Source organism: Azolla caroliniana, unplaced genomic scaffold, assembly GCF_043228905.1.
Source record: "Azolla caroliniana isolate FFs.n. ecotype wild unplaced genomic scaffold, voAzoCaro1.0.p SCAF_15, whole genome shotgun sequence".
NCBI classification, from domain to species: Eukaryota; Viridiplantae; Streptophyta; class Polypodiopsida; order Salviniales; family Salviniaceae; genus Azolla; species Azolla caroliniana.
In genome coordinates this window covers 19,297,869-19,311,162 of record NW_028230450.1, presented here as the reverse complement: position 1 = coordinate 19,311,162, position 13,294 = coordinate 19,297,869, and the positions used below count along the sequence as shown (strand labels likewise).

At 34.5% G+C, this 13,294-nt stretch overlaps 1 protein-coding gene across 1 annotated transcript; it reads left to right on the top strand.

The window, feature by feature from the left end:
• Nucleotides 1-6,409: 6,409 nt before the first annotated feature.
• Nucleotides 6,410-9,884, top strand: LOC147854966 (synaptotagmin-4-like). Its single transcript, XM_087331429.1, has 9 exons — nt 6,410-6,639; nt 6,842-6,907; nt 7,297-7,420; nt 7,563-7,680; nt 8,255-8,321; nt 8,415-8,480; nt 8,623-8,749; nt 9,392-9,509; nt 9,611-9,884. The coding sequence occupies exons 1-9, from the start codon at nt 6,573-6,575 to the stop codon at nt 9,614-9,616; spliced, it is 759 nt and encodes a 252-aa protein (XP_087187555.1). The 5' UTR covers nt 6,410-6,572; the 3' UTR covers nt 9,617-9,884.
• Nucleotides 9,885-13,294: the final 3,410 nt, after the last annotated feature.

Here is a 13,294-nt window from a genome sequence, read left to right as displayed (position 1 = left end):
TCTCTTTTTATGGGTATTTCCGAGGTGTCAAAGTTAGTTGTTATACCTATTAAGATGATGTCTTATTTGATTAAAGATTCCAAAAATTTCCCACTTAGCAAGTTTTATAAAGCTCACATATTCGTATATCTCGAAGCAAGCCCAAGGAAAATCTAAGGACATCCTACCTACACTAACCTCTTTGGTGTGATGCTAATGACAAAACATCTTGTTAAAGTGATGGTGCCATTTTAACTTTTTAAAGAGGGCTTGTTTAAGGATCCTACTTTTGAATTTGGTAAGTTCCATTTTCTTGAGCTTATGGTACGTATTGTGTGTTCAACTCGTCCAAATTTTACAAAATTTAAATTGAAGTACCAAAATTATTCGTCCATTGGGGTAATGGAAAACATAGGTTAATTCTAAGAGACATAGAAAATGGTCTTAGTATTACAAATAATGATCATTAATAGTCTATGGTGTTGGTAAGATTAACTTTCTAAAAAGAGGGGAATTCTACTTTGGATTTCCTTAGAATAGAGATTGGTTTCTTTGTGGATGTGCAATGATGTTGCAGCAATGTTTATGGTCTTGCCATGAGTGCTTTGGGATGCCCCCAAGATATTTTTTCAAAAATTTTGTTTATATCATGCTAGCAGATGAAGATTTTGTATCAGGTTTTATCAATGAAAGCATAATAGAATCCGTAGAGGGTTGGGGATTCTCCAAAAAAAAATCTGCCTTGGATGCCCATAATTAGACAAATATTCCAATTTGTAAGAACCCAAAATCAAAGTGTGAGTGAGCAGTTTGTTCTAGAATTTGAATGAGAATATGATGTAGATTCTTGAATGATGGAAAAGTCGCAATTGTGAGTGATTTATTTTATGATGGTGATTTTAATCATTATTATTTTCATGAAGATCATGTTATTTTAGCATGGGAATAGAAACATGAATGGCGATATTCAACACACAACTTTGGCTGAGCTGTCTAAGTTAATTGACCACATGACAATGTAATGATCATTAGAGCAATATTTGCTAGTCACTATTCATTGCAACTTGATGTGGATAATGGTGCTATAAATTCCTAGCTAGAAAAATTCATCAAAAGTGTGTGCTTGTTTATGAAACTATGTGCCATATCATTCTCAAACTCTAATGAAATACCTCCAAGAATGTGAAAGCTTATGAACCAAGCTCATATATATGTATTGTTATAAGGTTGTCGGTTGCTTTGTAAAGTCAATGGCCTTGCAATTACACTCAATGACCTTCTCAAGTAAATTTGGAAATCTAAAAAATGCTAGCTTAAAATCAGAATTTACTTGAGAGATTTAGAATTTTATTAGTGTTAAGCTCCTTGCTAGGTTTGCAAAGTCAATGTTTTTGCATTGTCTTTTGTGCCCAAGTAAGTTTCCAAAGTTTCAATAATATACAAATTTACAATAATAGATTGGGTTTGCTAGTTGTGTGCAAAGTACAAACAACAGAATCAGCATCAACAAGATAAGTCAACATACTGTATTGAAACCTATGACTAAAGAAGAGAAGAGTCATGAATAGAAATCACTTTTCTTAACATAAAAGTAGAATGCCCTTTTCTTTTGGTCAAATAGTCAATTAGAAAGTCAAATATTTCTTTTAAGGGTGGAAAAGTCCATTTCTATGTAAGACCTAGCCTTGTGGAACATGTAACACAATAGATCATTTTGATAGAATTGAGATAGCTATGAATACATTATACATCCATCAAAAATATATCTAACATACAATTATTATTTTTTGAATGTATTAAATCCAAAGACCACATTATGTGAACACTTAAAAAGTACCACATTTTGTGAGGACAAAACCCATTAAAAATAGTTTTCCTACACATATGTAGGTAGGTAGGGTACCAAAGAGAAATCACATACATTACATATCCACCCGTTAAATACATACATGCATGAACACATATATGGATATGTATGTTTATATATGCACACAACATAAGGTTAGCACTTCTAATCTTCAATAGGCATGCAACACATCACCAATAGAAATGGGTTCTAAGCTACCCTAACTAGGGTGCTTAGGTATGAAGTATATTTAAAAACTCTAGACATAAGAGAATGCTATAAACTTAGAATTGTACTGAGCCTAAACTAAATGCAAGTAGAGAGGAGGAAGATGAGATTGTTAGAAAACATTTGAGGGTTTTAAAGTTTTAGGGATATTAGGGTTATAGGATTGAGGATAGTGAGAAGATTTGAGATTTGGGATTGGGTCTAAAATTTAGATTAGGGTTAGGGTTTAGGGTTAAATGATAGACCCTAATCATTTGGCTATAAAAGCAATTAAAAATGATAGCCTAATGAGGATGAGAATGGAGAAAAAACTAATCAACACAACAAAGGATAGAACATTAGAAACTAATTCTTTAAACAAACAAGTTAGTTAAAACAACATTGAAAAGCTAAAAAATCAAAGGATGGAAAAGAGGAAGAACAAGACAAATAGCCAAATTTGGTAGTAACTTTACAAGGGCAAATGCATTTTGCCTAGTCGGGAGGCTCCTCAATGCCAAGTTATCTATCTACGTACATAGGTAGGTAGATGTTACATATAGAATGTCAATATACTATTTGAGGATTAATTTCTAATGGTTTTAAGGATATTTTAGGAAATGAGGCAAGCCAAATTAGGCCATGAACATGGCAACATCTGGTGACTTTTGAGAATGTAAGTGTTTTCAATTATAAAATGAAAGGTGTCTACCTTCATTAGGGCAATGAGACAAACTTCTTCATCAAAACACTACACAATAACTTCTTGCTAAAATAACATTGTGTTTATTGCATCCTAAGTATGATCTTAGGCAATATTCGATGGTGCTTATGATCCATCTCAAATTCTTCACTCTAGGGTGATTTGGGCAAAAAAGTGCCTTTAACCAATTTCTTTACTTTATTTATATGTCTATTTCTTTAATCATTAGTCGTGTCTTTAAAGTTACTCTTATTAGAGCTTTGCTCATGATGTTTTATTATCCTCTTTTGAGGCCAAATATGATCTATGATACCAAAACTATAACATTTTCATTTAGTACATGTGAAAGTGAATAGTGTCTCTTGATTTTCAAGAATTTTACTAATGAATGTCACAATTAGGATCGCAAACAGTGATTGTGAGAGAAATTTGTGCCAAGATTGGGTTTTGGTTGAAGATGTGTGGAAAACATAGTTAGATGTGATGAAAGGCAGAACATTGTATCAAAGTGTGATACTCAAACTCCCAACTTTGTTTAGGGCAAAGTGTGCATAATCGATTACTCTCATCAGTTGTACCCCAATGCCCTATCTCACATCATAATGAGTGTGAGAAAACTTGCACAAAAGCAACGGTTTGGGTGGCAGTCAACAACATGGGATTTACAACTCTAACATGTATTGATGTTTGTGGTTTCAATATTGGATGAAAATGTGGTTTTCTATTAGGTACAACATATGTAGTGCAATATGTATGTGAAGTGTGAGCTTCCATACACACGTACACAAAGAGAGAGAGAGAGAGAGAGAAGGGGGGGGGGGGCATTACAAATATTGTTGCAACATCTTCAGTTCATGTTGTGGCAGAAGTGAGAAATGATGGGAGTTGCATGCATTTCATGGGATCATTTGGCTACTCCCAAGTGGGTAGGTTGTGCAACAATATTGGATTTGGAAATGCATTTGATGACTCATAGATTTTCATTATTACGAGTTATGTGTCAACAAAATCAACCATGGATATCTATGATGCAATATTTTATTGAGCATGAGGGATTGGGGCATGGGAAAACAAAGATTCAAGCATTGTGGTGGTCATTGCTCAATTGATGCATTCCTCTCAAGATTCAACATTCTAGATGTAGACAACAATCGGTAAGGTCATTGCAAGATGCCTTATCTTTTTTTGAGTGGGCACTGTCAAGTGATTGAGAACTTTGTAATGCATTACAAAATGAATTGTTTGTCTCATCAAATTATATTGTTGCTTCTAGTTAATTGAGCTGCCCACCTTGTAATCAATTAACAAAGCAACCATCCACCAATGAAAAGCTCTTCATATTGTTATTTGTTCACATCCCTCACTTTGTTGTATACTTTGTGATCAATGCGTCAAACACTAGGGCTATGAATGAGGAAAGTTTGTAAAAGAAAGGGAGAGAGACAAGCACTGACAAGAGATGGAGATAATGTAGGATTAAAGAAGTAGAACTGAAACAATGTATGATAAAAATATGTTATGCTAAATTGGGAACACAATATTTTATTTACCAACGTTACAATATTCCAATGTAAGGATGACACCTTATCTTTGGCAAATTTAGGTATGAACCCTAAACTTCAAACTTGAGAGATGGAAACCCCTTTCTTGATGAGCTAACCTGATTTGTTAATGATTAAAGAAATGTATTTTCCTTTATGCCAAGATGCCTCAATTCCTTTTGCTTAAATATGTGTTCAAATAAGAGTGCATGTGTGTGGTATGCATGTGATGTATGATCACCACTTAGCGCACATGTGCTAACATGTGATGCATGATAGCCATGTTGCTCATCTGATTTAGCGTATCTGCAATACTGCATAAGACATAACCACATTTACTAGGTGGAAATATAGGCTTAAAGATTACTTATCTTAATGGTTCATGCTTGGTGGTTGGCGTGTGAGGTTATGGGGTTGAGTCTTATACATGAATTTGTTTTCATAGTGTGAAACAATTGCTTCAACACAATTGTCGCTACAACTTAGAGGTTCAAAGCCTAATATGAGTTATTCAAATACCTTGGGGGGACTTTACTCTCCCAAAATAGCCTTAGAATTTCAATAGAATTCGTAGCAGATATAAAGTATATACCCTCCCCCCCCCCCCCCCCCCCCCCCCAACAAGATATAAATAATATTATTATTAACAAAAATATAATTATAAATAAATAAAAGCAAAAACAAAAATTAGAGCAAACACACATACACCATTAACATATGCACACATGATCACATAAAAACACACACACATACAACTATACAATTACTCATAAATTCATTCACATTTACACTAAACACTTCACACACATACACTTATGAGGAAAAAATAATTGTATATATATATATAACACATCGTCTCCCTTTATTACACAACCTGCTATACATACTCCGCTAATTCAATCCCATGTAATTACTCATTGATTTTCCAACACATTGATCATGCACCTACGAGTGCGTTCATGCAAGTCAAGAAGAGAAGGTTCAATCGCTTGCCACAACAACTGCCATCTCCTGCAACCCTTGATCGTTTGTGTCTTCTTCCCATATTCATGTCCCCGATGGTCCCAGTCAACAATCACATGCGCGTGTGTATCTATGACATCAATAACAACTGATATTGTTGTAGTGGACAAATCTAGCTAGTTTTATGACGAAGGAGAAAATAACATATTAGTGACATAGTTTGAGAATCTCTTCAAAATAATAGAATATTACATCTCTCATTTGCATTTGCCTTATTAAAAGGGGAATACATTTTCTTATGAGCAAAAGAGGATCCATGCATTGACTTGATCTATTAAATGTCCAACAATATTAAAATGTTTTTCATTAATGAAAGGAGGTAAACGATGCTTGGATAATTGCAAGAATGTAAAATAAGACTTAAGAAAAAGTCATGAATGTGACATCTTCATCTCATTTGGAAGTATGTTGAAAAGGTTAAGATATGTCTTAGATAGTTTTATTATTAGTAGCATCATTCTCGAATCTCAATCCTAGGCTTTGTGATGAATAAGTTTTGACCCTACGTGTAAAACCCTTATTTTATGAATTTCTAAGGAATGTTAATCCAAGTTCGTCTCGCGAGATGCATTAAACATAGAATTGACTTCTAGCAGAAATGGTCAGCATCCATCTTTGCCTTGGGAGAGTATCTAATAATGAAGATTCGGATCGTGTGCAAAACAACAGGATCAACGAAGGCATGGCCATGTAGTTCACTCTGGGGTTCAATAGTACACGTACATCCACTTGCCCAACAACTCTGTATGTACATATATGGAGAATTCAATTGTCAGAATGGGACCTAAAGTCATAAGATGGTTGCGTCCCATGACCGTCTAGCAAGCTATATTAGAGACAAAGGTGGGTACCCTCCTCCATAAGTCTTTTTTGTTCGTCTCATCAAGTGGGACGACTTGCGAGCATTTCTTTTGCTTGGTAAAAAGTCTTCGATTGAAGAAGACGCGACTCACTTTTTTCTTTTTCTTTTCGGGGAGTCAGAAAGTCAACCACAGTAGTGGGCATTAAATTTCTTTTCACTTTTATCAAAGTCTGAGTCATTGAATGAGTCAAAAGGGGACTGATATTTTAAGCAGATTTGAAGAGAGGGAAAACAAACACATACTCATAAGTCATAACACATCTACACACCAAGCAAGGATTGTTCTCTTCCATATCTCTTCTTCTTCTTCTTCTTCTTCTTCTTCTTCTTCTTCTTCTTCTTCTTTTGTGGGTTATTTGCTCTCCTTGTGATCTGCAAAAGAAGAAGAAAAAAGGCTGTCTATCACAAAAAATGCCTCAAGGAACTGTGGAAGTGTTCCTCTCAGGAGGCCATAATCTGAATAATCTTGAAACATCTGGTAAGTTTGATCTCTCCCTCTCTCTCTCTCTCTTTACATATATATGTGTGTGTGTGTGTTAGTGACAGAGAAAAACAGTGGAGAAAAACAGATAATGAGGAAAACAGAGTACTGTAAATTAAAATGGAGAAAGAACATCTTGATTAATGAAAGAAAAACAAGTGTATTGAAGGAGGTCCCTTTTTTTTCTGTGTGTGTGAAGGTAAATCCGAAGCTTATGCAACCTTTTCATGTGGAGATTTAAAACACCAGAGCCACACCGTTAAAGGTATGACAATATCTCAAATTTTCTTTTGGTTTCATGTCCCCTCTGTCTTTTTTCTAGTTTCTTTCATTTCACCTTCTTTGTTTAGGTCTTCTTCTTTTCAAATTTGTTTTTCCCACTTTTTCTTTTAGGGTTTTATTGTTTTTCCACTTTTCTTTTAGGGTTTTATTGTTTTTCCACTTTTTTTTTTAGGGTTTTATTGTTTTTCCAATGTCTTTTTTGAGTTTCGGTTTTGTTTTCCAGATTTTTCAGTTTTGTTAGTTTGCTTTCAAACTAGTTTTGTTTTGAATTTTGTTGCTTTCTTGTTTTCAGCTGTCCAGTTTTGTTAGTCTTTCATCAAGAGGCTGGGTTCATGGCCTTTTATCCTGATGTGTTTATCCATGGCCTTTTAGGTGCTGGAGGTAACCCCTCATGGAATCAACTCTTTACTTTTGAGAATCCTGATGGTATTTCTAATCTTAATGTGGTCATATATGAGCAAAAGACAGATGGAAATGAACAAGTCGGAACGATAGTGTAATCAAAGCAACTCTTTATTTCTTCATTAATTGATATGATTTTTACATTCACAAGACAAATAGGATGAGACGACATCTTACTTGCAATTGATGATGGACATCTTGTCTTTTTTGGGGGGGGTTTCTTGTTATCATTTCAGGATACCTTTGGAAGGCCTATATTTGCATCGTAACATTCCGAAAACAAAATATGATGTTCAGTTACCGGGTGGAAAGACTGGAGGACAGGTCGAGCTTCAGCTCCGGTTCCTTCCCAAGGTGAGTGAGTGAGTGAGTATGTATAAATATGTCTGATAAAACTCCTGTTCTATATCAAGTCAAAGTGTTGGTTTTGTATAGGTGATTGACATCATTTGAGCATTTGAGATGTGATAAATTATGCCTTTTTGATTATCGTTTTAAGCGTAGAAATGCAAAACATGCGGCATCATCTTCATCATCATTGTATCACTGTTGAGAGAATGCGTCGAAATTTTCTCTCCTTTTCTTTCAGTTGAATCGGCTAATGTTTTATTGTATAGGAGATCAAGAATCTTTCATGTTTTCTAATTGGTTTGATGGTGGTGGTGTATATTGATCTCTAGAATTCTCGATATAGATTGGCAATGCAAAGTTAAAACTATATTGATTTCTAGAATTCTCGATATAGATTGGCAATGCAAAGTTAAAACTATATTGATTTCTAGAATTCTTGATATAGATTGGCAGTGAAAAGTTTAAAACTCTATTGTTTTCTTATGGTCGTTGCATGCTTACAATGGAACTATTCGATTGGCAGTAATGTATAATGAAGCAAATATTCAGCTACTTTTGCTTTTTTGCATTCGAGCAGATTTACCGTGGATCTCTAATGGTACAACTTGTGGAAGGCCATGGACTGCTTGATGCCGATATTTTCGGTGACACAATCTCAACCCAATTCAATAAATTTCTTTTCATTTCAAGGAAACCCCTCTTCTGCTACATTTAGCTTATGATTTTGGGTTGTGCAGATAAATCTGATCCCTACGCGATCATGATTTGCAATAAACAAAAATTGAAAAGCAAGACAAAAGAAAGTAAGTTATATATAAAGACTCTTTCATTTTTAATGCGCGCACACACGATCCATCCACTCAAATTTATCTCATATATCAAGCAAAAATGTGTGAGAGCCATCTTAAACAGAAACCGTAAAAGATTTTTTTAAACCTTGTCCAGATGCAGGTAGCAATCCTGTTTGGAATGAAACATTTTTGTTTACTATCAATAGTGACGCCCCCGTGCTTTCCGTAGAACTCTTTGATCGGGATAGATTTACAGCAGACGATCCTTTGGGATCTACAGTGTAAGTATCAAGGCTTTCAATCAGTTTTAAAACACATTTGGTAATGGAAAGAGTCTTAGCGGCGTATGCATGAAGCGCATCATTTATGCACAAAATCAAATCTATATAGGCATAAATGGTCTTAGAGATTCGAAAAGCATGGTTACTATTTAAAATAAAGAAATTAAATCATCAAAATTAGCTAGTGATTTGGAAAAAAACATCAAAATACTCCTACCCTAACTTGTCGGAGACGAATCAGAATGCCTATATAAGTTTTCAAAATCTTATGTAGTACAACATTGATCGAAATGTTCTAGTAAGTTTTGGAAGCCTAGCAATGCTCTGGTGAATATCCAAAAAAGCTAGGGGCATTTCGGTGTTTTGTCCATTCTATAGGTTTTGCAGTTTTTTTTGTGTGTTTCATTGTTTGCAATGTTCGAAAATATATTGGGTTCATACAATGCCCAAAATGGTGCTCAAAGTTATTTTTAAAGCGCCGGTCTAGTGTCTATACCCTAGACCTTGGACTCTAAACCCCGCCAAATGCTCATGTTTAAGAATAATCACATACAGATAGAAATCACGGACAAATATCTATCTACGGACAACATATTTTTGATTGATATATCTAATCAAATTTGTTTCTTTTGAGGGGGGTAGGATCCCGTTGCAAACTGTGTATTCCCAAGGTTTCGTGGCACCCACAAAATATACGGTACACCTAAAGAATGGGAACCCCCACGGTGAAATTACTGTCGGCCTCAAGTTCACTCCCAAGGTAATGAATGTTTTTCAAAAACATTTCACAACTTCGCATACATTGAAATATTTTCATATGATTGCGTTACTCAATATGTTAGGTTTTCCTAAACATTTCAGGCATAACAACTTGGATCGGATGAAGTTGGTTGATCATATTTGTAAATGCACGTGTGACCATTCTTAGGAGTTGTTTTCCCAAGCAATCGAATCATGTTGATTGTGATGTTTTTCAAACAAATTGTTTTGAATATTACCGATAAATTATTGACCATTATATACACACGCATATTCAACTTTACATTATGAATTTCTTTAATCATAAGGAGATACCTGAATGCACACAAACTCTAAAAACTCAATATGAAAAGTGAAAGCAAGGCTAATCTTCAAGTAGTGCAAATCCCATTTGCTATCATCTAGAAAAAAAAACAAGGTTATCTCACACAATATATGACAAATAACGTGATTCTTCCTACCATGGCCCATGATGACAAGGATTTGACAGTGACTAGTTCATCATCAAATATCCTAATTTAATTAACGCATCGTAATGTATTTTGCCCTCTACCAATATTCACTTGTCGTGTGCTTGTTATGGCATTTACATGTGATTGTGTATATTAATGTTGAAGAATTGTTGAAGAATTGTAAAAACCATGAATTATTAGATATGGAAATTGAAGCCCTTGTTAAAGCATCAACATTTTTTAAGAATTGATCCTAGAAACCCCTTTATTATCCTAGCATTGAACTTACAATAGTTATATATGCCACCACCCAATATGTGATGTTGGGCCACGATCGTGGACTTCAATATGTAATCATTTGAATCATTTTCATGACATTTGGCGTTGACACTTCAAACATATGTAAATTATAAAATTATTCCCATGATATTATAAACTTGAAATTAATTTGCTCCAATAAAAACTTCTACCATTTTCCATGGTGCCAATGGTTAGAGCATGTGGAATCATAGGGATTGCATTCTTACAAGGCATTTTAATCCTTCTTGTAAGTAAGTCATTTCATATAGGTATAAAACTCCTCATCAATATTATCATGAATACATATGGAAACCTAAGAGTGCAAGGACCCAATTATTGAAGGTGAATCAAAGTTGCAACACATAAGAGGCTAGGGCACTTAAGGTTAATATATTGGTCATGAATGAGGGTGCGGAAATGTATTGAATGTGTACACATGGTTTGTTACACTCTCATAAAATCATTTGTGTTATTTATTTGGGAGTGATGATGTATATATAGGGAGGGCTATGATATGAGAACAACTATTTTATTTGAAAATTGATCATTTTGTACTTGAACCTTATGCGTTTGAGGTCAATCATATTTGACATGATTTACAGTGGAGTGCAATTATTGTATTCATGAGGAAGCTCTGATATATTAGATATTAATTCTATGACTTGCAATATGGATAAAAGGCATTCATCTTGTGCTTTGGGACTCGAATGGTTTTGTAACGATCCATGTGGTATTTCTGTGGTTTATAAATGTGGTCAGGTATTGTTAGGTTGTTCAAGAGCAAATTAGTACATGTGGATTAGTGTTTTGATCCACTCCTTATACTTTTATAGTGGTTTGTGCCTCTCTAGAATTGTCTTCACTCTTTGTTCATTTGGTATGTTTTTAGATTGGCCACAATATTTTTCTAGAAAGAGCTTGATACATAGGTGCCATCCCGCTACACTTGTACATTAAACAAACACTTTGTGGAAATGGTTCAACATTTACCCGCATGGGAACAACCTAGTGCATTATACTTGCTTCCTAATTACTACAACAAGATTAAACAACGAAATATTTTTGTATCCTTTTACACAACAGACAATTATCCACTTTTCTAAAGAGAGGTTGAAAGCAAACCTTGAACCTTGGAATAAATACTATTTTATTTTTGACAAAGGATTGGAATGGAAGCAAGGCATAGTGTGAGAAAGAGATTTGGTATCAACATGCTTTACGTGAATTGAAAAATAAATATGGTGTTATAAAAGGATGAGAGCCAAATTGTGTTTTGTATGAACTTCTTCAAGCCTTCATTAGAGAGAGGGAGAGAGGGTATACAGGATGGAGCGTATCGTGCCAATTGAGACGGGGGTCGTTGCTACCATTGGCAATGTTGATGTTGATTGGTTTGAAGATGACGATTCTCACACTTTTAAGTTCAACTTGCCCGGTATCTCTCTCTATCTATGTGTGTATATAATACATATGTAGACTTTGAAGCACACATGGGTCTTTCCTCATTTCATTAAATCCCTTGATTCTTCCTTATACTATCCCAAATTCCTAGTCAAAGCCCATGAAAAAGACAACATGCAATATAATTGATTAGACAACACATACAATATAGAAGAAGGTGATGAGTTGACCACATAATTGCTCATTTTGCACATATTTACTAAAGAAGGGCTAGACAAAAGGAATTTGGGGAGACAACATAAGCTTACATACGTTGGGGAACTAAATAGTCCTTTAGAGTTATTTGTTGTATAATATAATCCTTGCCTTCAACTCTCATTGTGATGTTGAATTTAATTTGTAACATCTAACCTACATTTAATTTAGTTTTATCCATCCACCTATAAGCATCAATTTTTTGTACAATCACCTACGTTTGTCAAATGTGTGTTGGTAGTTATCCAACACCACCAAAGTCTATTGATTTGGAAAGGCCTAGATTTTAGTTGTCTTGTGATAACTTTTGAACTTCATAAACTATGAGTCCTTAACATTCATGATACAAAATATGCATTACATTGGAATAGTTTAGTTTCAACTTCATGTGCTTGAAGCTTTTACTCAAGTTGTTATTTTGGATTGTTAACCTACGATTGAACTAATATTGATAAAGCTATACCATGGAAAGATCAAGGTATTATTGATAAAACTCTTACCTTTATTGGGTTCATATGTTACCATATTGCCATTATCACTCACAACAATATTGTCAGTCCTAGCATTGTTAATGCTTTTGCCATTACTATTTTCAATTAATCCGGATTTCCATGTTGATAAATAGGTTTGAGAACTACGGATGTGACAGTGCAATTATTAAGTGAGAATGTACTCCAAGTAAGTGGTGTTCGTCCACCAAATCATCTTCCAATCAGCCAATCTTATGGAGCCAAGTGGCATGCCAAGGAGCGTCCTAGTGGTGCCTTTCGTCGCACTTTCCAATTGCCGGACAGTGTTCGTGTTGGAGATGTAAGGGCAATCGATGTCGACGGTGTCCTCATTATCAAAGTACCCAAGAGATCGTTTTTGCGCAATATCCCAATTTATTGAGGGGGATCAACTTTTAATTAAATATTTTCTTGTTGGAAGGCTTTAATTCTTCCCAATGATTTGACTTACAAAGTACATTCGCTTTTAATTTAATGCCAATTATGATATGTATCCATTGACAATATGGATCAATCAAGTATTTTACATATAGTACATACATTGAGGGATTGACACTCGTTTTTAAGTGTTATTGTATACATGGGTGATGATTTTCACTTATAAGTTTCTGTTATGTTGTTGTTACTTCTTGCTATGGGTGATTGTTTTATTATATTGATATAGTCTTTAGTTTGTTAGGCACGCCTTTTAATAATGTTATGGAAAACTTATGTTGATGTAATAGAGTTAATCTCTTCGGAGCAAAATGTTTCTAGTTGAGTAGTAACAAAAGCTAGGAGACAAGACTCTACGATGTATGTAGTCAAGGAAAAACTTTAGAACATTAGTTTTATAGCTTGCAAATTTAGAATTTTGGTATTGTTACCTT

Excerpts from the sequence above, each read along its gene's own strand:
- LOC147854966 (XM_087331429.1), top strand. The coding sequence starts at position 6,573 with ATGCCTCAAGGAACTGTGGAAGTGTTCCTCTCAGGAGGCCATAATCTG. Across the intron at positions 6,908-7,296 it reads CCAGAGCCACACCGTTAAAG|GTGCTGGAGGTAACCCCTCA; the intron begins GTATGACAATAT and ends ATGGCCTTTTAG. Across the intron at positions 8,481-8,622 it reads GAAAAGCAAGACAAAAGAAA|ATGCAGGTAGCAATCCTGTT; the intron begins GTAAGTTATATA and ends AACCTTGTCCAG.